This window comes from Suricata suricatta, chromosome 2 (genome assembly GCF_006229205.1).
Source record: "Suricata suricatta isolate VVHF042 chromosome 2, meerkat_22Aug2017_6uvM2_HiC, whole genome shotgun sequence".
NCBI lineage: Eukaryota > Metazoa > Chordata > Mammalia > Carnivora > Herpestidae > Suricata > Suricata suricatta.
In genome coordinates, this window is record NC_043701.1 from 184,205,955 (window position 1) to 184,233,076 (window position 27,122).

The 27,122-nt window shown below is 46.3% G+C and overlaps 1 protein-coding gene and 1 long non-coding RNA gene across 12 annotated transcripts in view; one reads left to right on the top strand and one right to left on the bottom strand.

Annotated features, from left to right (window-relative positions):
* The window catches only part of C2H10orf143 (chromosome 2 C10orf143 homolog), a 106,191-nt gene extending 93,555 nt beyond the window's left edge, over window positions 1-12,636 (bottom strand). For 5 of the 11 annotated variants that reach the window (XM_029932798.1, XM_029932797.1, XM_029932793.1 and 2 more), the window contains exons 1-2: window positions 12,498-12,636; window positions 11,486-11,684 (exon numbers count right to left, since the gene is read on the bottom strand). In XM_029932798.1, the coding sequence (XP_029788658.1) occupies window positions 11,486-11,684; window positions 12,498-12,566 (268 nt within the window). In that variant the 5' untranslated portion in view covers window positions 12,567-12,636. Of the gene's footprint in view, window positions 1-278; window positions 446-11,485; window positions 11,685-12,497 lie in introns of those variants that run through there. The other 6 variants (XR_003905820.1, XM_029932799.1, XM_029932802.1 and 3 more) reach the window with 2 other exon arrangements.
* Window positions 12,637-13,054: 418 nt separating this feature from the next.
* On the top strand, window positions 13,055-14,731 carry LOC115286017. The gene is made up of 3 exons (XR_003905822.1): window positions 13,055-13,269; window positions 13,382-13,575; window positions 14,155-14,731. It is a non-coding gene; the product is annotated as an uncharacterized LOC115286017 (long non-coding RNA).
* Window positions 14,732-27,122: the final 12,391 nt, after the last annotated feature.

Consider the following 27,122-nt stretch of genomic DNA (forward strand, 5'->3'; position numbering starts at 1 on the left):
CTCTCCCTCTCCCTCTCCCTCTCCCTCTCTCTCTCTCTCTCTCAGGCAGACCGCAGAGGGTTTCGTGACCGGCGCTCGCGCCATGAACAGGTTAAGTGGTCTTGCTGACAAGCATGACGAGTGTTACTGGACCGTTTCTCAGTGTCAGCAAAGGTAGGTCTACAAGTTCTCCACGGGGCGGACTGCACAGAAAACATCCTCTGCCCTGGATCTCAGAGGCCGGCACTCAGAACACCAAGAACCGGGGGGACACGGTGGACTGGAACCTTCGCACTTACTCCCATCCAAATTTCCGCAGCTGCACCACGAACATTCCAGATTAGAACTCCCCATTACCTCCCGCTCTGAAGTTCAAGCGCGCTCATCTGTGGGCTGAAGGCGGGAGCTGTGTGCGGTGTAAAGAAAGGGAAAATCCTGTCGGCCGATGTGACGCGGCAGTCCACGGTCCTACCTGCGGGGGACGGCACGGCTCGCCCAAGCCACACGCAGGGGGGCAGCCTGAAGCAGTCACGTGGTTAGCAGCCGGGCTGGTGTGACGTCACTGCTGCTGTGCACACCCTACACACGTAACAGCTGAAACCAAACGGGACAGAAAGCATCTATGACGACATCCCTGAACTGCACAAGGAGTCCCTCAAGCTTAACCACATGGGGTATATATGTGGTTTCAACGGTTTTAGAAATGTTACATCAATAATCCAACGAGCTCTTCAGCCAAAGACGGAGCAGCCAGGCCCAGATTCACCCTCCTGCACAAAACATCCAAAAATGCACAAAATAAAGGAAACGACAGGTTTCTAGATATTGACCAACACGTAACAGAGAACGGTGACCCCTGAGATACAGAACACAAATGGGCCGAGCCCTGCCTCCTGCCTTGAGAGTTCCCAGGCTACGGCACAGGGAGGGAAACCGAGGCAGAGCCGGGGGCGTCCCTGAGTTGACAACACAGTCCTGAGACTTCTCAAAGGAAGACAGCAACACAGAGAGAAATACGAACACCTGCATGTACGCAGTAGAGCACCGGTCAGCACACGCACGCGCGCACACACACCCGTGAGGAAATCAGCCAAGGGCAGGGAAGGACCACCTGAAAGACAGCGGCGCTCGGTGCTCCGTGCTCGGTGCTCAGACAGAGCTGGGAACGTGTCCTGGCCCAACCGTACCAAAGCAAATCATGACGCTGACAAAGAGAAAATTAAAGATACCTTGCATACTGAGGAACAAAGACAGCATGATGGCAGATTTCTTACTGGAAACAATCCAAGCAAGAAGACAGCACAGGAACATTTTTAATAAATGAAAGAAAAAAAACAGAATTCCATATACAGTAAAAATATTTTTTAAAAATAAGAGTGAAATAAAGACTTTCTCAGACACACAAAAGTTCGAAAATGTACCACCAATAGGCCTTTCCTAAAGAAATGTTGAATTCCTTCAGGCAAAAAGGAAATGATACCAAATGGAAATACGCATCTACGCAAAAGAATGACTGAGGTGCACAGGGGTAATGGTAACAGTAACTCTGGGGGCAGATATATAAGTTTTTGTTCTTGTTACTGAACCCTCTTTAAAAAGTGATTGTTTACAGAAATAGTAACAATACAGGGTTTACAGATTTACAACATGTGTCAAAGTAAAATGTAGGGCAATGATAGCACAAAAATTGAGAGGAGCAATGAAATCATACTATTATAAGTTTCTTGTTTATAAAGTGGCATAACATCACCCGAAAATAGACTATATTTTAAAGATGCACATTCTAAGTCATAAAGCAAAACACAAAATACAGCTAATAAGCCAACAAAAGAAATAGCATGAAATCATAAAAGTAAGCCACTAAACCTGAAGAGGAAAAAAAGCATAGTAAAGAGGACAAATAGAAAACAAAAATCAAGAAGACAGATTTTAACCTAACTATACCAATAATCACATTAAATGTAAGCAGACTAAATATGCCAATGAAAAGCCAAAGACAAAATTAGAGACAAAACAAGACCTGATTATAGGCTCCATATAAGAAACTCATTTTATTTTTAAGTTTATTTCTTTATTTTGGGAGAGATTGTGCACGAGGGCTCAAGCTAGGGAGGAAGAGAGAAAGAGGGAGAGAGCGAATCCCAAGCAGGCTCCATGCTGTCAGCGCAGAGCCTGATGCAAGGCTGGAACTCATGGACTGTGAGATCATGACTTGAGACAAAATCAAGAGCCAGACTCTCAACCGAGTGAGCCAGCCAGGCGCCCCCAAGAAACTCACTTTAAATGTAAAGATACAGATACAGATAGAGAAGAGAATATTACAAGGGATATAATTTGCTAACATCAAAGGAGTTAAGTCATCAAAAAGATACACAATTCATAAAGGCATTTGACCTAATAAGAGAACTTCCAAATACATGAAAGAAAGCTAAAAGAAATGCAAGGAAAAAGACAAATTATATTCCGAGGTTTCAATACTTCACAAAAATAGATAGAACACGAAGAAAATCATTAAGGAAATAGAAGATTTAAACCAAACTAACAACTAACTTAGTCACCTGTAGAACACTCAACTGCAGAATATACCTTTTCCAAGACAAACCATATGTTGAATCATAAAAGAATTTGTCTCACATGGAAAAACAGTATGAAGACTCCAAAAAAAAAATTAAGAATAGAGCTACCAAAAAACTACAATCAGGATCTCAAAGAGATGCCAACACTCTCCTGTTCACTGTAGCACATATACAAGAAGCAAAGATGTAAAAACACCTCAAATGTCCAGTGACAGGTGAATGGATAAGGAAAATATGGTATATACATGCAGTGGAATTCCCTTCAGCCTCAAAAAGAGGAAGGAATGTTATATAACAATATAAATGGACATTAAGGATCTCAGGCCAAATGAAATAAGCCAGACACAGGACGACACATACTGCATGATTCTACTTATATGAGGTATCTAAAATAGTCAAATTCATAAAATCAAAAGGGGGGAATGCTAGTTACAAAGGGTAGTGGGAAGGGGAAAATGGAAAATCATTAATCAACAGGTATATACCTTTGGGTAAGCAAGACGAATAAATTGTAGGGGCGCCTGGGTGGCTCAGTCGGTTAAGAATCCAACTTCAGCTCAGGTCATGATCTCGTGGTCTGTGGGTTCAAGCCCCATGTCGGGCTCTGTGCTGACAGCTTAGAGCCTGGAGCCTGCTTCACATTCTGTGTTACCTCTCTCCCTCTCCACTCATGCTCTCTCTGCCTCAAAAATAAATAAACAGTAAAAAAAATTTTAATGAATAAATTCTAGAGATCTGCTGTACAACCCTGTACCAATAGTCAATACTAATGTATTGTACATTTAAGATTTGTTAAAAAGCTAAACCTCATATTATATATTCTTATCACCGTAAAACTTAAAAGTTAAATTTCAGAAAAAGAAAAATAAAGAAGTCTAAGTAAACTAAAAGGATTCTAGTCATGCACAGTATGTTCCCTGAGCACAGTGAAATTAAATTAGAAATTCTTTGAAGCATTCTTAAATTAGAATTCTTTAAGAATAGGAGACACCAGTGAGACCTTTTCACAGATAAAAGAGTTAAAAAAAAATCAGAGACGAAGAATGCCATAAATGAGATTGGAAACAGGCTTGATGCAATGAACAGCAGGCTGGAAGAAGCAGAGGAACAAATGAGTGACCTCGATGACAAACTAACAGTAAGTAATAAACATGAATAAAAGAAAGTAGAATTATGCAACAAAAGATTAGTCTTAGGGATCTCAGGGACTCCATTAAACCTAATAGCATTTGTAGCATAGGAGTCCCAGAAGAAGAAGAGAGAGAAAAGGGAAAGAAAATTGGAGAAAATAATAACTGAAAACCACCCTAATTTGGGGAAGGAAACAGACATCCACATCCAGGAAGCACAAAGAACTCCTGTCAAAATCAACAAAAGGAGGCCAACACCAAGACAAATTGTAAGTAAATTTGTGAAATTCAGTGATAAAAAAAACTTTTAAAGTAGCAAGACAAAAAGTCCTTAACTTACAAGGGAAAACCCATGAGGCTAGCTGGAGATTTCTCAACAGAAACTTAGCAAGCCAGAAGGGAGTGACATGACATATTCCAAGTGCTGAATGGGAAGCATCTGCAGCCACAAATACTCTTTCCAGCAAGACTATCATTCAGAATACTGGGAGACATAATGAGTTTTCCAGACAAAAACTAAAGAAGTTCATGATCATTTAAACCAGTCCTGCAAGAAATATTAAAAGGGACTCTGAGTGCAATGAAGAGACCAAAAGTGACAACGAGAAGGAAGGATCAGACAAATCTTCACATAACAATGACAAAGTAAGTAGTAAGATGGCACTAAATACATATCTGTTGATAACTACTTTGAATGTAAACAGACTAAATCCTCCGATCAAAAGACACAGGATGTCAGAATGGATGATTAAAAAAAAAAAAGACCCATCTACCTGATGCCTACAGGAGATTCATTTTAGACCTAAAGACGCCTGCAGTTTGAAAGTGAGGGGACGGAGAGCCATCTCTCATGCTAATGACATCAAAAGAAAGCCAGAGTAGCAACACTTCCATCAGACAAACTAGCCTTTAGGAGACAAAGAAGGGCAGTATATCGTAATAAAATCCAACAAGGAGATACACCAATTGTAAATATTTATGCACCCAACACGAAGCACCCAAATACATAAAACAATTAGTAACAGACACAAAGGAACTAACAGATAACAATATAGTAATTGTGGGGGACTTAACACCCCACATACATCAAAGGACAGACCATCTAAACAAAAGAATCAAGTTAACAATGGCTAGGCCAGATGGACTTAACAAATATATTCAGAACATTCCATCCTAAAACCGCAGAATACACATGGGACATTCTTCAGAACAGGTCACATCTTAGGTCACAAACCAGGCCTCAACAAATATAAAAAGACTGAAATCATACCACGTACCTTCTCTGACCAATGCTACGAAACCAGAAGTCAACCACAAGGAAAAATCTGGAAAGACCACAAATCCATGGAGGATAAACAACGTGCTACTACACAATGAGTGGGTCAAGCAGGAAATCAAAGAAGAAATTTTAAAAACACATGGAAACAAGTGAAAGTGAAAACACAAGGGTCTAAAGCTTTGGGAGGCAGCAGAAGCAGTCCTAAGGGGAAGGATACAGCAACACAGGCCTACATCAGGAAGCAAGGAAAATCCGGGGCCCCTGGGGGGCTCAGTCAGTTGAGCATCTGACTCTGGCTCAGGTCATGATCTCATGGTTCGTGCATTCAATCCCCACCTTGGGCTCTCTGCTGTCAGTGTGAAGCCTTCTTAGAATTCTCTGGATCCCTCTCTCTCTCTCTCTCTCTCTCTCTCTGCCCCACCTCCTGCTCACTCTCTCTCTCTCAAAAATAAACAAACATTAAAAAAAAGAAGAAAAATCTCAAATGAACAACCTTAGAAAGGAGCTAGAAAAAGAAGAGCTCCTAACCCTAGAAAGGACCTAGAAAAAGAACAACAAAAGAAGTCTAAAGCCAGCAGAAGGAAGGAAATAAAGATTAGGAAAAAATATTAGAAAGCAATAGCAAAGATCTCTAGAAAATCCCCAAATATTTGGAAACTAACATATTTCTAAATTAAAAAATGCATCAAAGTCAAACTGAAAATTATAAAGCACATTGTTCAAAAAATGAGAACAAAACATATCAAAATGTGCACTAAAGAAGTATTTAGGGGGAATTATTTAACATTAAATGCCTATGAAAGAAAAAATGAAAAGTCTCCACTCTATGACCTCAGCGTCCACCTTAAATAACTAGAAACAAAAGAACAATTGAACCCAATGTAAAAAGAAAGGAAGTAATAAAAATCTGAGTGAAAAGTAATGCCAGAAACAATAGAGAAAAATCAGTGAAAACTTAGAAAGATACCCCATGTTCACACATCAGACACTGCAGAGAGCATTTAACATGGCAACATTCCTCAAATTAACCAACAGATTCAGTACAATCCCTATCAAAATTCCAGCTGGCATCTTTGCAGGAATTGACAAGCCGATCCAAAAATTCATATGGGCATTCAAGGGACCCAAAATTGCTGAGACAGTGTTGAAAAAGAAGGTTGAAGGACCCACACTTGCAGGTTTCAACAGTCACTATAAACTACAGTCATCAAGACAGTGTGCTCCCAACCTCGGATAGACATCAGATCAAAGGAACAGAACTGAGAATTCAAGGCAAATCCTTCACATTTACAATGAACTGACTTTCTTTTTTTCCTTGTTTATTTTTTCGGTTTATTAATTTTTGAGACAGAGAGACAGAGCACAAGTAGGGGAGGGGCAGAGAGAGATAGAGAGGGAGACTCAGAATCTGAAACAGACTCCAGGCTCTGAACTGCCAGCACAGAACGCGATGCGGGGCTCAAACCCACAGACTGTGAGACCATGACCTGAGCCGAAGCCAGACACTTAGCCGACTGAGCCACCCAGGCACCCTTGGACTGATTTTCAACAAAGGTGCCACAGCAATTAAATGAAGAGAAAGAATAGTCTTTTCAACAAAAGATGATTGGATAAGTTAATACCCACAGGCAAAAGAATCAAGTTGGAAACTTACCAGATACTATAAACAAAAATTAGCTCAAAATGGAACATAGATCTAAATGTAAGAAATAAAATTATGAGAGAAGTGGGCAGGGGGAGGGGTGGAATTCTGCTCTGCAAATCACATTTCCGAGAAGGGACTTGTACTTAGAATATATGGAAACTATTACAACTCAACAAGAAAAAGACAATTTTAAAAGTGGGTAAAGGCCCTCATCAACACTCTTCCAAAGAAAATATATGAATGGGTCAAAGCCACAGAGATCACACTTCCCAGCCGCCTAGGGTGGCTTTGGTTAAAAAGACAGATAACAAGCGTTGGAAAGATGTGGAGAAACTAGAACTCTGGTACAGTGCTGCTGGGAATGTAAAATGGTGTAGCCACTTTGGAAAACAATCTAGCCGTTCCTCAAATGGCTAAAGATAGTCACCATAGGGGCGCCTGGGTGGCTCAGTCGTAAGCATCCGACTTTGGCTCAGGTCATGATCTCATCGGGCTCTGTGCTGACAGCGCGGAGCCTTGAGCTGCTTCAGATTCTGTGTCTCCCTCTCTCTCTGCCCCTCCCCTGCTTGTGCTTTTCTCTCTCTCTCTCAGGAATGAATAAACATTAAAAAAAACTTTTTTAATAAAAAAAAAAAGTTACCCTAAGACCCAGAAATCCCACAACTAGGTTTATGCCCAAGAGAAAGGAAAACGTGTCCTTATAAAACCTTGTACTTGAAAGTTCATAAAAACATTATTTACAAAGCCAAAAAGCCAAACTGTACGCTTAAATATGTGCCATTGTTATAGCCCAGTAACAATATTTAAAAATTTTTAAAATAACACAGATGTAAAATTCCTCAACAAGATGTTAGCAAACCAAATCTAATAATACGTTAAAAAAAATCATTCATCTCAGTCACATGAGATTTACTCCAGGGATCTAGAGTGGTTCAATATTTGTAAATCAATCAACATGACTTATCACATTAACAAGAGTATGCATAAAAACCATATGATCCTCTCAACAGATGCAGAAAAAGCATTTGATGAAGTACAACATCCGTTCATGACAAAAACTCTCAACAAAGTAGGTTTCAAGGGAACATCCCTCAACACAATAAAGACCATAAATGAAAACCCCACAGCTAACATCATCCTCGATGGTGAAAAACTCAGTTTTTCCTCTAAGATCAGGAACAAGACAGGGATGTCCACTCTCGCCACTTTTATTCAAATGATCCTGGAAGCCCTGGACACAACGATCAGACCACAGAAAGAAGTAAAAGGCATCCAAATTGTAAGGAAGTAGTAAAACTTCAACTATTTGCTGATGACATGACACTCTATATAGGAAATCCTAACGACTCCGCCAAACAACTACTAGAACTGACAAATGAATTCAGTAAAGTCTCAGGATCCAAAATTAATACACAGGAATCTGCTGCCCCTCTATACACTAACAGTGAAGTAGCAGAAAGAGAAATGATGAAAACAATCCAATTTAATATTTATTTTTGAGAGGGAGAGAACGAGCACAAGTGGCGTGGGGGCCGCGCGAGAGAGGGACAGAGGATCCGAAGCAGGCTCTGCGCCGACAGCCGCGAGCCCAATACGGGGCTCCAGCTCACCAACTGTGAGATTGGACCTGAGCCAAGGTAGGTCGCTCGACCAACTGAGCAACCCAGGCGCCCCAGAAAATAATCCCACTTAAAATCGGACCAAAAATAATACAATATCTAGGAATAAATTTAAGCAAAGAGGCAAAAGACCCGTACTCTGAAACCACCACCGATGAAAGAAATTAAAGAAGACACAAATAAATGTAAAGATATTCCATGCCCATGGACTGGATAAACCAGTACTAAAAGGTCTGTACTACCCAAAGCAATCTACAAATTTAATACAATCCTTGCCAAAATACCGACAACATTCTTCACAGAACTAGAAACAAATAATATTAAAATTTGTAGGGAACCGCAAAAGACCCAAATAGCCAAAACAATCTTGAGAAAACACAATGCCGGAGGTATCACAAGACATTCTACAAAGCAGTCGTCATCCAAACAGCATGGTACTGGCACAAAAAAAGACACATAGGCCAATGGAACAGAATAAACCGCCCAGAAATAAAAACCACAGTCCTATGGTCAATCAGTCCATGACGAGGGGGGCAAGAATACACAATGGGAAAAGACAGCCTCTTCCACAAATGGTTGGGAAAACTAGCAATGAAATCGGACCACTTACTTACACCATACACAAAATAAACCTCAAAATGGATTAAAGACCTAAATGTGATACCTGAAGCCATAAAAATCCTGGAAGAAAACACGGGCCGTATTCCCTGGGCTATCGGCCACAGCAACAATTTTCTCGCTATGGAAGGGAAACAGAAACAACAATCACCTATCGGGACTACATCGAAAGGAAAAGCTTTTACACAGCACGGGAAACTCTCAACAAAACAAAATGGCAACCTACTGAATGGAACGGGAGAAGCTACTTGTAAATGACACACAAAGGGTTAATATGATGGGTGAGGGGATGGGCGTTAGGAAGCACACTTGTTGGGATGAGTACTGGGTTTTATGCGCAGGGGATGAATCACTGGCATCTACTCCCGAACTCATCACAGCACTAGATGCTAACTAACTTGGATGTAAATTAAAAAACAAATAAGTTAAAAAGAAAAGATAAGGGGTTAATATCCAAAATACATAAGCAACTCATACAACTCAACACCAAAAAACCCAAATAATCTGATGAAAATGGGAAGGGCATGAATAGACATTTTTCCAACGAGAAGATTCAGATGGCCAACCGGCAGATGAAAAGATGCTCAACATCATTAACCACCAGAAATGCCAATCAAAACTACGGTGAGCTATCACCTTACCCCTGTTAGAATGGTTAAGATAAAAAACACAAGGAATGACAGGCAATGGCGAGGATGTGGAGAAAAAGAAACTCCTGCACTGTGAGTGAAATGCAAACCGGTGCAGCCGCTACAGAAAACAGTACACAGGTCCCTTCAAAACAATTAATATGGAGTCGGTATATGATCCAAGAATTCCCTGACCGGGTATTTACCCCAAGAAAAACACTAATTCAAAAAGATACATGCATCCTGTTTACTGCAGCATTATCTACAAGAGCCAAACTATGGAAGCAGCCCAAGTGTTCATCGACAGATGAATAAAGAAGACGTAGTATAGACATACAGGGGAACATTACTCAGCCATAAAAAAGAATGAGGTCTTGACATTTGCGACGCAGACAGATGTAGAGGGTATTGTGGTACGTGAAATAAATCAGTCAGAAAAAGTAAATATCATATGCTCTCACACATAAGTGGAATTTAAGAAACAGAACAAACAAAAACAAAAAAAGACCCAAACACAGAGAACACTGTGGTTGCCACAAGGGAGGTGGGAGGTGGGTGAATTAAAGTGGATCAAGAGTGTGGTTATCGTAACGAGCACTGAGTAACGTACGGAATTATTGAATTATTGCAGCGTGTACCTGAAACTAGCACTGTATGTACATTGTCCTTCAATTTTATTTTCTTATTTTTTTAATTTATAATACTTTATTGTCAAATTGGTTTCCATATAACACCCAGTGCTTCTCCCCCCAAGTGCCCTCCTCCATGACCATTACCCCCTCCCCCTTCAGCCCTCGGTTCGTTCTCAGTATTCAATAGTCTCTCATGATTTGTGTTCCTCGCTCTCCCCAGTTAATTTATTTTTTTTAACATTTATTTATTTTTGAGAGAAAGAAAGAGCTGGAGTAGGGGAGGAGCAGAGAGAGAGAGGGGGAGACAGAATCTGAAGCAGGCTCCAGGCTCTGAGCTGTCAGCACAGAGCCCCACATGGGGCTCGAAGGCACAAACTGTGAGCTTGTGACCTGAGCCGAAGACGGACGTTTAACCTACTGAGCCACCGAGGCGCCCCTATACTTCAATTGTAAAAAGTACATATCAAAAAAGAAACGTAATGGTAAAAATTTTTAAAGGAAAGCTAGTGATAAAAAAAAAAATAGCCAATTAATTATGGCATCCTGATATGTTATTTCTACAAAATATTGACCAAACGAAATCACATTAAAGGAAATGGTCACTTATCCTAGAATAAGCTGGAAAACGGGATCCTGCATCAACCCAGAGGAAACCAGAAACAAACCAACTCAAGGGTGCGCCCAGACACCTCAGGTGTCACGCCCCTGGAGAATGTGTTGCACAGAGGCTGTCTGGAAGGAAGGAGTGTCTTCACAGACCATAAAGGCTGAGTATGCGTGACCCGAGGTCATGAAGGAGCCAAGCGCTGGATGCCTCCAAATCTCAGGGTCAGTCTAACCAAGGACTTCACTTCTTTCTTATTTTTGCAGAACCTAGAATAGTGCTTGCTATTTGGCAGGTGCTCTGACGAGAATAAACCCTATTCATAGTCCACTGCTACATGTGTCACCACACTGGGCAACCTCCCCACAGTCAGGACACCCAGGGGGTTACAGGAGGCGCCTGACTGTGGCTCCAACTGAGACTCGCTTGCGGAGCCACCAGAGCCGGGTCCAAACCTGTCACCTCTCATCTATACACCCCATGCCTCCCTCCTGCACTCTGACCACCGTCCCTTTCCTGTTCCCCAGAACTCCTAGAAGAGGCTCTTAAAACGTCAGTATGATCATGTCACTTTACTATTCACTTCCCACCATATGGAAGGTGAGCAATGTAGCGATGACCTGGCCTTGACCTCACGTCAGAGGACACCACTGGGGAAATGCAGGAACCAGGAACCAGGTGAGTTGGAATCTGGGTCCTTGGAGGTCTCTGATCTGGGCGGCAGCAGCCCCACACCTGTACTTAGGGCCCCGCCCACTGCCCTGGACTGCTCACCTCCGTACACTATGGGCAGCAGAGTCAGGCGTCCACCTTGCTGGGGCCAGTGTGGTTTGAAGCCTTCTTTATAGAAGCTTAATCTGTGTCCTAGTAACACGGTCCCTGGAAGTGGTGTGCTTCTGTGACAGGGCGTTAAGTGACACTGGGCTTCGCGGCCAGGCAGTGGTGGGTGAGGAAACACATGCAGGGGAGGAAACTAGTGCAAAACAGACGAGAACACAGTGCCTGCATCAAGTCGGGAGACAGATCCCGCCCTCATCAAGCCTGTGGGTCCAGAAGAAACAGTAAACTGCAGATGCTGGCTGCTCGTTGGTGCTCTCAGCAAGGAGCCATGAAATAAAGCAGGTGGGGTGAGACCAGCCAGTTCGCAAGCGGAGGTGGAAGTCACAGGGCGCTGCTCAGGGGCTCTGCCTTCCCGCTCCAATCCGACGGGACTTGACTTCCAGTTCCCCAAAAGGCTAAGCAGTTCCCTGCCTCGTAACCTGTTTCCCTCCCAGTCTCACGCAGGCCCGATTACCCATCCGCAGGATCTCGATCAGGGTTTCGGTCACCAGTCACCTCATCTGACCCTGTTCCCTCGGTCAAAGTGCTCAATCCAGGTGTGTCTGCTCACCTGGCAGCTCCCCCACCCCCACCCAGCCCAGCGCCTGCGCGCGGAGGCCTGGCTCAGGAGCAGCAGCGTGCAGACCGCGGGGCGCCACCTGACCCTCACCCCGAGTCACCGAGTCGGCCAGGCGGTGCAGGGAGCCGGCGTTCCTGAGACGGACCTGACGTTCCTGAGAGGGACCCCGGATCCGGGTTCCGCATCTCTGCGCAGGCGCGGCCGCGGGAAGGCGGAGTGCAAGAGTTGCGGCCCCGCCCCCGGCCCGCCCACCCTGACTGGAGGGCACCCGCGCTTGTCCCGCCAGGTTTCCCCCCGGGCAGGCCCTCGGGACGACGCGAAGCCCAGTGGGGCCCGCCCAGGGGCTCCGCCAACCCGTTCCTAACGCCCAGGCCCGGAGGGGCTCACCGCGTCCCCCGGAACCTGCAGCTCCTCCGGCCTCCGCCGTCGCCACGGGCCAGGCGGCAGGGTGTCCATGCCGCCCTAAGCCCGAGTCCACGGGCCTCTCATGACCTGCTGACTCCAGCCGCCCTACCCACCCGCTGTGTCCACGCCTCTTCCCCTCCCACGTGTCCAGGAGAAGCCAATGAGAGACGGGGGCGTGGCCCCATGAGGGCTGTAGCCAGGAGTAGCGGAGACCAATCTTCTGGGCGAAAGGGGACTTCTGACCCGAGTTGTCATTTCGCACAGATATTTCGCCAGCCTGTCACTTATCCGATCACGGAATCGGCTATGGATCTCCTAAGACTCTACTCCTTTTGGGTCCCCTCCCCCCCAGGCTTCTACTGAAAGCGGTGGATCTGCGGTGAGAGCTCCTTCCCCATCGCTCTTGTGATTGGCCTTTGAATGCAGTCAGCATCCGTCTTCCTGCGGCTGGTCGTTTGATGGATGGCACAGCGAACCAATCCGGTTGGACGAGCTGCTATGGAGGGTGTGTCTGGGAGCTGTAGTCCCGGGGAGGCGGCCTCACATCCGGGCGGGAGCTGCTGGGGGCGACGCGGAGAATTCCAGACGGGATGTGGCCCGGGGCGGAGAGCCTCTCTGCTGGGTGGAGGGTTGTGCGGCGGGGAGCAGACGCCTGGCAGAACTCCCTGATTAAGTGACACGTGTCCGAGCCAGGCCTCGGCCGGGCATCCACTGGCCGCGGGCAGGTCCAGACTTCTGACCAAGTAGTGGTAAAGTAGGTTTGCGGAGGGCGGGGCGCCGGGACAGAGTTTCGCATCTTTTGAAAAGGGATGGGGGGTGGGGGGTCCGTTCTCTCCAGCTGTTGGTGCTGTCTTTTCCCTCCGAAGTGTAAACTTCCTGGAGCCGCTGCATCCTTCCTGCCACCAGGAGGGCGGCTGGCAAAAAACCTGGTGAAAAGTGGCACAGCACTAAGGCTGAAACCCCTTGAGCTTCTGAACCAACTCACAACTACGTGCCTACCAGCCTCCAAACTTTCTGTTGCGTTTCAACTATGAGGCCTGAGTTTACCAATCTGCTGCAGGTGAAGGCATCCTTTTTGTTGCAAAGCCTGGTTCTTAACTGCTAAGTTGGAGTGCTTGCCCCCCCACTCCGTTGGGCCACTTGCTGCATGATCGTCAGCAAGCTAGGTGGCTAATGTCTCTCAGTTTTGTCATTTATGAAAGATGATGATGAATCCAGGCATTATGAAGATGAAGTGAGGGGTTACACATAAAGTACTTAGAACAATAAATGGTATATTACTGCTAGCAGTCGTCCTGTACCAACACTGCGGCTCCTAGATGGCAAGCCTAGTTGGGTTTTTTTGAATGGTATATATATACACACATATATATGTAGTTTAAAACACCTTCAGCAGGGCCTGGGACAACACCCTATGACGAGACACAATATTTCTGTGGCAAAATGTGTGAATGTTCAGTAATAGTCACCCTAAGTGGGATAGATCTAGTCTCATATCAGTTCAAATGTGTTTGCTCGGAACTTAGGAAGAACTAACTTTTAGAACTGTTTGCCTTTCAGAACTGAAAATAAGGTGCTGTCGTGAACCTGTACTACTACCCCCAATTTAAAAACTGTGGTTGTTTTTTTGGTCTTGCAGTTTACATTCAATGATGCTGTGTGGTCCAGTTTCAGTATCACTGGTCTTTGGACTTGGGGCTGCTCCTTCAGGTGCTTGGACCAACCGCTGAGTGACAGGGGGGCGGGTTAGCCTACAGGCTGGCGACAGGTGAGTTCCTAGACTGAACTCTACTCCGACCCCCCTGAACTCTCCTTCTCAACTAGTTCCCAACTGTGGGGCTCTCCATGGTAGTCTCTGCATTGTCTGCTTTTAGCAGGACTCTCCCACCCGTGGTATCTGATCAGCCTCAATGTCCGATGGGGCCCCCCCTGCCCCATATTCGCCCAGGTGATGTCTGATCACCCCGGCCTGTCCTCAGCAAGAATCCTGTTGGGTTGGTTTAGAAAGAACTGCCCCTCACTCCAGATGAGTCCTCCTAGTAATTTTTCACCCAGTGACCTTCCCCTGTCCGCCCCACACTCCTCGCCGATGAATTCCCACTCTTCTTTGTATTGGGAATGAGTCCCAATCTTCTTCCCCTCCTGCAGAACCCCACTCTAGTGTCTCTATACCTGTCGCAGTGGACCCCTTGAATAAAGTCTGCCTTACCACTCAAGTCAAGTGTCATGAATATGTTTTTCCTTAACGCTACATACAGCAGTAGATATCCTTAATAGATTGCATTTAGTGTAGTACACTAATTACCAAACAACAGTCATTCGGGCACCAATTACAAGATGGATACAAAACTCTGCTACTACTTACTTAGTATATTTATTTAAATTAATATCATAGATTTGTCTAACTCTAAAAATAATATAAAATATCTAAATTATATTCATGGTACTTATTATTTTAATATATTAAAACAAATACATTAGCTATTAGAAAAAAACTAGAAGATCCTCAAGACATTGGATTCTTACATATGACACCAAAAGCATAGTCAACAGTAAAAAAAAAATAGATAAATTGGACTATATAAAAATTAAAAACTTAGGTGCATCAAAGAACACTATTAATGCAATGATAAGGCAACCCAGAAAATGGACTAAATATTTGTAAAACACGTCTCTGAAAAGGAGTTAATACCTAGAATACATAAAGAATGCCTACAACTCAACATCAGAGAAACAACCTGATTAAAAAACGGACAAAAGACTTGAACAGACATCTCCCCAAAGATGACTCCAAATGGCCAATAACCACATGAAAAATGCACAACATCAACTATTCATTAGGGAAATGCAATTCAAATCCACAATGAGATACCACCTCACATCCATCAGGAGGCCCATTGTAAGAAAACAAGTGCCGACCAGAATGTGGAGAAATTAGAACCCTTGAGCATTGCTGGTGAGAGTATAAAATGGTGTAGCACTATTAAAAACACTATGACATTTCCTCGAAAAATTAAGAACAAAATTACATTCCTCAACCGTACTTATGGGTGTGTAACAAAATAACCGAAAGCATGGCACTCGAACGCCCATGTTCATTGCACACTAGACATGTAGCCAAGAGATGGAAAGAAGTGCCCTCAAGTGTCGACAGACGGATGAGTGGATAAATCAAACATGCCCATCCGTACAGTGGAATATCATTCTGCCGTAAGGAAATTCTGACACCACCTATGCCCTGGGGCCCCGAGGGCATTAATGTGAAATGAAACAAGCCAGTCACAAAGGATAAAGTATAATTCCAGGTATACGACGTACTAGAAAAATCAAACTCCTGGAGACAGAATGGTGCTTTGGAGAGACTGGGGAGAAGAATGGAGAGTTAGTGTTTAATGGATACACACGTCAAGTTTAGGAAGACGTGAAGAGTTCAAGACATGGATGGTGGTGGCGGTCACTTAATACCATTGAACTCTCCACTTAAAAATGTTTAAAATAATAGAACTAACCTATGACCCAGCAACTGAACTACTAGGTTTTTATCCAAAAGATATAAATGCTGATTCAAAGGGGCACATGCACCCCAGTGTTTATAGCAGCACTGTCAACAATAGCCAAACTATGGACAGAACCCAAATGACCACTGACTGAGGAATAGGTAAAGAAGATGTAAAATATATACATATATATAATGGAATATTACTCAGCAATCAAAAAGAATGAAATCTTGCCATTTGCAGCAATGTGGATGGAACTAGAGTGTATTATGCTAAGCAAAATAAGTCAATCAGAGAAAGACAAATATGATCTTACTCTTATGTGGAATTCAAGAGACAAAACAGATGAACACAGAGGAAGGGAAGGAAAAAATAAAACAAAAACATAGAGGGAGGCAAACAATAAGAGACTCTTCAATACAGAGAACAAACTGAGGGTTGATGGAGGGGAGGTGGATGGGAGAGACGGGCTAGACGGGTGATGGATATTGAAGAGGGCACTTGCTAGGACAAGCATTGGGTGTCCTTGGGTTCTACTCCTGAAATCAATACTACATTGTATGTTAACTAACTTGAATTTAAACTAAAGAAAAGAGTGTAAGACAGAAATAAATAAAATGCCAAGCATACCACTTACCATCCCTCGCACCCCACCTTCCAGGGAAGCTCCCTCAGAAGGGAAGTGACCCGAGTTCTGATTGCACCTTGCCCATCACAAGCGGCTGTGACTCCTCATCCCTGCCCCCTCAGCGTGCAAGGCTGGGGTGCTAATAGTGACGTCTACCTCAACACGGTGCTGTGCATTTCCCGTGAGATACTGTCCATACCATGGGGAGCCTCACAAGCAGCACACCGTCACCGTGGCTGCCCGACCAACTCTCGTCTGTCCCCTTCTGAGCCCTGGACCACCTGGAGTCCGGGCAGCTTCTGGAGGTTCGGTTTGCATATGGCTGCAAAACCTAATTAGTGATGTTCACCGGGGCAAGCTTTCACTTCCTCACTTTCCTCATCTGCACAATGGGAAGAAGATAGCCTGCTCCTGTCACCTGCCTTCCAGGAAGGAGGGAGCCTCAAAGAGAAGCCGGCAGATGGCCTTTAAACCATGCCCAGCTCAGCCTGGCGGAGGGAGACCACGTGTGTTGCAGGGAGGGGGTTCAGTGATGCTTCTGTTGGACTTTTGCAAAGCTAAGGCTATTCTTCCATTGACTTCAACACCCCCTTGCACTCTCCGACGACTTTTTAAAAATTGCTACCTCTGCTTCTTTTGTTTCGATGTAAAAGAGAGACTACATCTACACCCGCCAGTTCAGAGCTTGGCGCATAGTAGGTGTTTACTGAATGCCCCTCTTTCCTTCTTGCCCTCTTATTGAAAGAATTCTTGACACTTCGCAGGGCACAAGTGTCAGGATACTTTTTTCTTTGGAATTCTCAGTTTTTGGATACTATTATAACAATAACAGTCATTATCTTTGCCTGGAAACATGTCCTCCCCCCACCCCCCATCCCCACTCTGCAACAGCTTGCTTCTCCTTCTAGACTGACCCCCCGCAGGCCCCGAAGAGTGCTGGGTCCCACCGCCTCGGTCCTGGCCTGCCATGCCAAAATAACTGTCCCTTGTGCTAGGGGGCTGAAGCAGTCGCTTTGCGTCCCTGGTGTCGGCAAAGCCCCACGGCAGGGCTGTCTTGTGTTCAGGTAGGGACAGAGGCTCAGAGGCCTCACCCGGGGAGCCCAGGGCAGCGAGAGGGCCGGCAGGCCAACTGAACCAACCTAGCTGAGTGGGGATCCCACCCCCTCGTGCTGCCCAGTAGCCCCTCTGCCCTGCAGAAGCCCCTCCCCCCTCCCGTTAAACTGCTTGTCTTCCCGGAAAGCTGGCTAGTGTGATCAAAGCAGCAAACACGCACCCCCAACAGCTCTAGTCTACCATTGGCCCTGAGGGCCTTCATTTCACCGAACAAGTTTGCAGGCAGCCTGCTGGAAGGTGGGGACCCCAGCACTGGCCTTAGAAGGTGGGCCTGTGTTATGCGCGCCACAAGGTGTCTTTATTCTGCACATGTGCCTCTGTGCCGGAAGTGGCTCTTGCCCAGGAGTATGCAGTCAAGCCCCCCCCGAACCCGGCTAGGGTGCAGTCGAGGTCCCCCCCACCCCCAAGAACCCGGCAGGTGTCTGCCTCACCTAGCAGCCCCGGTCCGCCTGCTCCCTGCACCTGTCTGGCCTCTCTTGCCACCTTTCTCTTTCTCCTCATGACTCAAGGTCCAGCCAGGTGGGGCCTCCCCTCTGTGGCTCTGATTGCCCTGGCCCTCTTTCTGTCATGCTGTCTAGATCTTCCAGCTTCGTCTCTGGACAGGGGACCGTGATGTGTCCTGCATGGAGCTGGCACAGGACACCTGCTCTTCGCTGGCCAGTTAACGTGGCGTGCGCGCTGCGTTCCTTCCGGGCCGTGACAAGAAGCCGTCAGACAAATGAGGCCATCGTCGGGCACCTCTCAAAGTCCGGACTAGGAAGGGCAACAGTTCTGGCAAGATGGAGAAACTGAGGCTTACTTGCCCACCGAGTTACTCATTGGAAACGTCCCATTGCCTGGAGCGTGGAAGGTTCTCCGAGTAAGTGTAGGTCTGTGGTCCAGGAACTCCGTGGCGGCCCCGCCCCTCTCTGGAAGGTCCGTGAGCATGTTTCTCTCTGTGTCCCCAGCACTCAGCACGGCCAGGGCCAGTGAATGAATGAGTGCAGCTCCATTACCTGTGAGGCATCTGCTCCAACCCCAGCCAGGGAGGCCTTCCGGAGGGTGCCCTTGCTCTTGCGGCCTCCTCTGGGTGGCTACCCATGATCGCTGGGCTGGTAAGTGGAAAGAGCAGCTCTGCTATCTCCGGGCTCTTCTCCTTAGCCTTGATCTTCGGAACTCGTGAAGCCCTCTCATTGTGGACAGATTCTTTCATTCCCATAGGGTCGGAATCCGAGGCCCTTGTCCCTCTCTAGAAGGTCAGCCCATGTTTGTTTTCCTGAGGTCATGGCTTGTTCAGTGCAGTTCTAGCCTGGGCCATATTTTCCTTTATGGAAAGAGTTGGTATAAGATTTTTCTAAATGCAATCTCGAGAAGCTCCGGGAATAGTTGGCTGAGGCAAAAAATAGCCCACCATATTTCACCTTTCAAAATAATATCTCAACATGGAGACCTTTGTGATCTAAGCGAGTTCCCTAAATTATTTCCTGACACTGTAAATGGACTCTTCAGGGATGCCCCTCAAGAGATAATTATTTAATATTGAAAGAGTTTATGACCACTACAAATTAGAGATTTACACGAGATGACATACTATACAATGTATGTGCCCCAATCTAGCCCATAATGTACGTGTAAACACTTGTTACGTACAAAGGCAAGCATTTTATGGTCTGTCGTCTTGCATTTTCTTCATAGGCACCGTAAACAAATAAAGATATTAATAAACTACAACTGCGCCTCTAAAATCACTGATAGCCTTAGGTTTGAATGGAGGTATTAATTGTGTCTCCCTCCGACCCATCTCGGCCTCGAACCACTCGGGAAGGTCTGCCAGATGCCAGGCACTGGTGTGCTTTCTATGCTCTGCTATGTTTCAACAACAGATTGAAATTTTAGCACGATGTTTTATATTTCATCCTAAATTTTTTTTATTTGCAAGTCTACGAAGTCACATTGGTTATGTTTGATAATCCATTTTTGGCGTGTATTTTCATATAAATTATAGGGTGTTGGGGGCTCTCACAGCACCGCGAGGAGGACCCTGCATGTGGAAATACGGCTGTGTGTGGGTTGGAAATAATAAGGATTATAAATGACTCACTAGGTCTGGAAAATAAAGGAGAAGACTTATCGGAGAGAAGTAGGAAGCTTGCTCTCTTTATACGCCGCCAAAGAAGCCACACGGAAGATATATGACTGTTCCCTTCTTGTTATTTCGAAGGGGGGTTTTATTAACCCCTTTTTATCAATCAAAATAAATTGATTGCCAGTGATGGCAGTATTTCCTGACTGTATATAATTTGAAATTAGAAAAGCAAAGCAAAGGTGTGCAAGCTCATATGCTATATCTTCAGGTAAAGAAGAGACAAACCCCCTCCAAACAGATTGCTAAATAGTGTTAAAGACTCGTGCCCCGCCCTTGGAAGCTTCTCCTTAAGGATATGATCGGGTCTGGGGATTCTCTGGGAATCCGGCTTCCTCCGGCCGTGTTAGCGGCCAGGTGTCCCAGAACACTGTCACTTCATATTTATGCCCCATCATAAAAGGACATATTTCTGTAGGGTAAATATGGGGCTGGTCCATAATAACTCGGTCCTGGGTGAGGAAGGATGATGGGGGGGGGGGAGAAAAGTGAGTGGCTGGAAACCCGATGTGCATCGCGAAGAGGGGGCCAGTCCTGCTCATGATTCAGGGACAAAACATGCATGGGAAACTGGAACATCAGGATTTCATCCAAGCGGCCGAAAGCGTCCTTGCTGGTCTGTGTCAGGCGGTGAGAGGGCGGGAGAGTCCGAGAAAGGAGCAGGAGGGAAGGGGGACCCAGCGGGGCTTCCCATGTAGAGGGGCGGGGGCTGCAGGCCGGCAGAGACCTGGCTGATGTGGGTGGGGGGAGGGGCTCTTCCAGCTCGGGCCCTGGGGCGGTGCGGCCCCACCTCTGCTGGGCTCGGGGCGAGCCAGGGCCACCCTGTAGTGTCTGCAGGACCCACCAGGTGTGGCTTGCACCGCTCTCACCCTCAGACCCTTCCAGGTCCCACACATCTGCCTCTTCTCTGAGGAGGGAGACCCTTCCCCCCATCTCCTGCTTGTCCTTGAACAGAGGAAAGAATGCATGTCTGGGTTGGACGGTCAAAAGGGAATGTTAGCACTGACATTTTTAGGTGAGATATTTCTTTTGATTGCAGTAAAGCATATTTCATATGACTGAGTGAGTAATAGATACTAACTTAAACGTAGGCCAATAATGGAGTTACCACCAAGTTTTGCTTTACGCTGGTGGAAGGGACACATCCATGGAGGTCTAAACTTTAGCTACTTTATCATGAGAACAAGAAATACTGACTCATTTATTTTATATACGTGCTACAGAGCGATAGGGCCCAGGCATCATTTAAAAATCAGTGGTTTGCCAGGCACCTGGGTGGCTCAGTCGGTTAAACATGTGACTCTTAATTTCAGCTCAGGTCATGATTTTATGGTTCATGGGTTTTAGCCCCATGTTGGGCTCTGCAATGACAGTGTGGAGCCTGCTTGGAATACTCTCTCTCTCTCTCTCTCTCTCTCTCTCTGTCTCCCCTCCCCTGTGCTTTCTCTCTCTGTTAAAATAAATAAATAAACTTTAAAAAAAATCAGTGGTTTGCTTTTTCTTCCCTTTCTTTTTTGTTTGTTCAGTTCTGGAGGAAATATTTTTTTTTTATGTTTATTTTAGAGAGAGAGACAGAGTGCAAGCAAGGGAGGGGCAGAGAGAGAGACACACACAGGATCTGAAGCAGACTCCAGGCTCTGAGCTGTCAGCACAGCTGACACAGTGCAGGACTTGAACCCACCAACCCTGTGATCATGACCTGTGCCAATAACCCACTGAGCCACCCAGTCGCCCCTGGAGGAAGGAATTTAAAGTCAGCAGTTATTTTCCAGGAAAACTGCCCCAACCACAGAAACCCGAAATGAGTGAGCCAGTTTGGGGACCATCTGAACTGAGAGTCCTCTCTGGATTTGAAGCAAACCCAAATTTGTCCCCAGCACCAAGAGTTAGTATTTTGCCAACTCCCGGTGCCCCTGAATGTCCTGGAGGCCAGCTCCTGGGGACAGGCACAGAGGCTCCCAAGTTGGCCGAGTAGAAGTGCCTTGAACGGCAAGCATTTTTGCCTTCTCCTGCCCACTGGACTCCAGCGGGGGGCAGGGGGCGTGGTGCTCGGCCAACGTTCACACAGCAGCTCTGGAAAAGGTTCAAGAAGACAGATTCCAGACAATTAAAAACAAATCATGACATACCTTTGTCTGGCACCTGCAGGAAGCCGAGCCACCCAGGCACCCCTGAAACTTCTCGGCTCTCTTAGACTGACTTCTGACTGACAAGGGGTCTTGTTTGTGACACAAGTCATGTTCATCTGTGTCCTTAGTTCCTCAAAACCAATGCAGGAATTATAAACGGGAGCAGAGAATGAGCATCAGTTGGACTTAGAGAACACAGAGACACACGTGAGCGCACACACAACATGGTCTTTGTGTGAAAGGTTGACTCAAGACAACGTGCAGCTGCACATAAACACACACAGTGGTCACGGACACTCGTGACCAGCCACGATTTCTGCGTCTGCAGCGACCCAGGGCCCCAGGCCTCCGGTAAACAAACACCACGTCGTCCTCCCCCCACCCTCCCCCAACCCTGTGCTGATGGGCCTTCACAGCACAGCTGAGACTTGGTAAATGTCCCAGGATGCCAAGTGCATAGCCCATTGAACTGAGAGGGGCAGGAGAAGGTACTAGAAGTTGGCAGGTGGGGGGAGAAAGTGCGTGTTTGGTGGATCAGCAGAGCCTCCACAGATTCAGAAGCAGTTTCTGTGAATTTCTGAATTCTGGCCTCTCTAGGTTGGAAAAAGAAACCACTCAACAAAGGATGCGCCTTCCCCAGCCTGAGGAGGCGGCTGACGCCACCTACCGGCTGGAGACCGGATCTGCAGCCCGCTCCCGCCACCCAGGCTGGTCCTCGGTGGAAGAGATTAGAATCTGTGCCAGGGCGGGAAAACGGCCGTCAACTCTCAGGATGACTGATCCTTCCTGGTACTTTGTAGACAATTAAAAATTAATTTAAAAATTACTTGGCTAAAGTGTTCTTGGAGATCGCAGTACATTGGATTAGGATTTGTGGACTACATTTCTTATAAATGTGTTTCTTCTGGAGAGCACCTCATGAAATATGCTCATATATTTTTTCCTGTGTAGCAACCTCAAAACCTTCACCCCGATTCTAGATAGTTAGCGGGTAGCTGCTTATCCACATAGTCATATCTTAGGAGAAACTGGCTTGATGCGGAACCATCAGATAACACACATTTCGGAAAAGAAATGGAATGTATTTTTATTGGCACAGCCAAGATGAAGTATGTCTTGAAATCTGTTTTACAAATAAACTTGCACATAAATTGTCCGTTCACTGCTTCAAAATCTTTTTTCACGTTTGAGGAGCTGTCAGAGGTCCCTAATAAACATGAGTCTTATTTAGTTTACTGGATATGTAATTCTTCTTTTCTTTGAAAATAATTATTTTTCAAGCAAGTGCAGCAAAAATACAACCAATAAAAATCTAGCTATGACAGCATAAACAACCTTTATTGCCAGCATATACACAGAGTTCTTCCAATAAAAGCAGTTTCTAGTAAGGAAAGAAACACAGAAAACTGGCTGACTGGTCGGAGATCAAGGTCTGGGCTCCTAAGGGTGGACAGCCTGCTCCATTGGAATAGTCCCTGGCTATCGGGACAGGTGGGCGTCCCAACTGTAGGGAGATGTTAATGTGGTTTGCGAGGCAGTCTCCCCAGGGCCCATTCTCGGGGCCACCAAAGCTGATGGACGGTGGGGTGAAGCTCCCCAGAGGGCTCTGGAGGGCAGGACTCAGACCTTCTACCCTTTGGCTTTTCCCTTTTCTGCACCCAGCCCTGTGGTCTCTTGGGAGGGTGGTGCCAGGATGCCAGGGTGAGTGGCATGGCTGGGGCAGAGGGATTAGGGTTCATTTAGCAGAATCTGGTCCAAGGATTTTACTCTGGATTTTGATCCCCTCCAGCCCTGGCCCGTCAGGGCTTCGTGTCAGGTGCATTGTTGGGCCCTTCCCAGCCCTGCGCCCTGGGGCGGTCTCTGTGCCCTGGTCGCGATCCCTGGCTATCCGCACGTGCGGGCAGAGCATGAGCCGGCAGCCAGGGGCTCCTGGGCGTCCCCAGCCAGGTGCGGACCCCTCCCGGGAAGCTCCGTGTTAGCAAGTTCTCAGCAGACATGCGGGTGCTCATTTATGCTTTTTATAGTAGCTCGAGAAGATGTTATCGCAGCTTGAGAACAGAAATTAAAATATGTATCCTTCAGGTGCAAATCTACTGTACTTACAGTTTTACTGTTTCTCTGCAGGGGGGCTCCATTAATCTTGTAACAGTGAAATTCCTAAGGAAATTAATTCCCTCCAGTTGGGGTTATTCTCAACTGGTCTTCAGGGGCGGAGTAATTGGAATTTAAGAGTCTCTCTTAAAAGAAAGGAAACATTGGCCATTTTACTTGAATAACAACACTTTTTAATGCCATGCTTTGCCCACTAAAAGCGCTGACTCCTTCTCTCCCTCACAGGATTCCTGTGTCTCTCAGCTCCTTGGGGTGAGGTTTATAGAAACCCCCACCAGGTGGGGATTTAATTCTAAGTCCTCATCTAGAGTGACCAGGTTTTCCTGTCCGCCTGGCTGATTTGCCTCTGCACTCAGCACTGGGCCCTGCCCGGGAGCAAGCGTCACTTGGCCTCAGGAAGGAATGATGCGTCATTAAAAACGCATGGCTGAAATATTTTCTTGCCTATTTAGTAGCAGTTAATGTTAGCTGTCATTACCCGGAAAAATAAAGACACCTCAATCTCTCTCTCACATTCACCCCTCTTTAAAATGGGGTCCATTCACAGACGCGGGGGGGTGGGGTGCACCAGGAAGGCCCCCGCAGGTCTGTTTGGAGCTTCTGCTCTCCCAGGCCGAGACTTCACTACCCAGAGTCCCCGTGCTGAAGGTCCCTGAGCCGCAGCAGAGCACCCGTGGGGAAACCTAACTGTCCCATCCTTTTCAGGGCCGTGCCGCTGTCCCTGGGAGGGTTGAGCTGTGCCTGGACCCTGATGGAGCAGGGTCTGGGGGCCCAGGAGAGGCCCCTGCTCAGGGGGCAGTGTGAAATGTGAAATGGCACTGGCATCCCTCAAGCGGACGCCTGGAGGGAATAGGACATGGTTAATGATGCTTCTGTCTGGGGTCAACAGAAGGACAAGGCCTGGGACAAACACATTTGGGGACATCAGCCAAAAGCAGCCCCCGTGTATTGCTTTCCTGCATTTTTAAGCTTCTAAGCACTAACGGGCCGAGGGAAAGCCAAGTCCAGAGTATTCTGGCCAAACCAGTTTACTAGGATAATGAGGAGTTTCTCCCTTTGGGTAAATAAGCTTAGAGAGGACAGCGTACTAACAGCGCATGGGAGGGATAGGATGCAGTGGGGCCACGACATGGGCTGGAGCTGTAAAGAGAAGGCCTAGTGCGATCTTTGTGTTGGTCCTGCCCTGCTGTGGGTCTGGACGTTTCCGTGGCTGTGCAGTGTAGGTAGGCAGTGATGCTTTCACACCAGCAGCTGGAGGAGCACTGAGTGACCGACAAGCACCATGTACACGTATATGCGTCTACGTGCCTGTGACTCAGAGGCAACAGCTTCCACGTGTGGCTTGGGCTCTGGGCTGAATGGAATGGTCTTCTGTTGCCAAAGTCAGAGCATTTTATTGTTTTATTTATTTTTATTTTAGAGAGAGGGAGAGAGGGAGCTGGCAGGGGAGAGAGACAGAATCCCAAGCAGGCTCCAAGCATGGAGTCCAACTCTGGGCTCCATCCCTGGGATCATGACCTGAGACGAAATCAAGAGTTGGACATTCAACCAACGGAGCCACCCAGGTGTCCCCAAAGTCAGAGCATTTAAGCTCTGAGGTCAGCTGCTGACCACTAGGCATGGGTCTAACGTCGAGCTCTCACTAGGTCGATAGTGACAGCTGCAGAGAGAGCAGGGGTGAGAAGCGGCGATGTAATCTGGGAGATTTCCTTCTTCCTTCCTTCCTTTCTTTTCTTTCTTTAAGTACAGAGCAGCTCTGCAGCTGGTGTGTGCTGCTATCAGCAAATTCTATTTAGAGAGAAAATCAGGACTTTTAAAACAGCCACATTTAGAGGAGATGATTACTACTGCTTTTTGAAAAAGAATCACTATTGCACATTTCCCTAGTGCATTACAATTTCATTATTTTTTATATTACAAAGCCAGTCCATGTTCTTTGAAAAAATGCAAATGAAACTAAGAAGTACATCATGTAAAAAGTGAAGGTCTTCCTTTTCACTCCCCCATGTTGTGGGGGCAAGCTCTCCTAATACTTAGGGGCACATCCTTCAGAAGAGCTTTTTCTATGCTCTGTTCAGCTATAGGTAGCTATGTCATTTTATTTACTTATAATTCTGTTTAATAAGGCCATCAGAGTGCGGTGCCTCGGTGGCTCAGTTGGTTAAGCATTGAAGTCTGGATTTTGGCTCAGGTCATGATCTCATGGTTTGTAGGTGCAAGCCCTGCATCTGGCTCTGCGCTGACAGCATGGAACCTGCCTGGAGTTCTTGCTCTCTCTCTCAACAATAAATAAACACAAAAAACTTTTATTTAAATGGCCATGGGAGTATTCACCCTGTTTTGCAACATGGCATTCTGCTCCTTCTATTGCATTTATGCATAGAAATCTCAAGGTTTTATTTATTAAAAAACCTTTTTTAATTGTAAAATAATTTTGTGCCACGTGCTGTTGTAACAAATAATACAGAGAGATTCTGTGTACCTTCTGCACCAAAGAGAACATCTCGCAAAACCATAGTACAAAACCGCAACCTGGAGGTCCATGATCACACAATCCACCTCTTTTCTTCAGATTCCCCAGTTTTACTGGAATTCATTTGTGTGCATTTTGTCCTATACCATTTTATGTTTAGGATGGCACATGTAAGTACAGGCAGGACACAAAACAGTTCCTCATGGCTCTCATTGCATTTTAAATAATGTAAGTTTCCATTTTCAGTAACCTCTATCCAATTCCACCCCCTTTTAGTTAATTTCATTTTCGATTAAAATGTCATCCTGTGGGACGTCCGGACCTGACTTCACCTGCAGTCGCGCACACGCGCACACACCCTTCTCCCGGCTGCTGTAGGAACTGCCTGGAAGGTGCGGAGCCCCGGTGAGCGGGCACCCAGGGAGGCGGGCACCCCCCGGGGTGCCCGGAGCGCGCGGATCAGTGGAGCCGGAGCTCCCCCGGAAGCCCCGCCCCTGGTTCCGCGCTCGCGACCAGCGCAGGCCTGGGGCGGG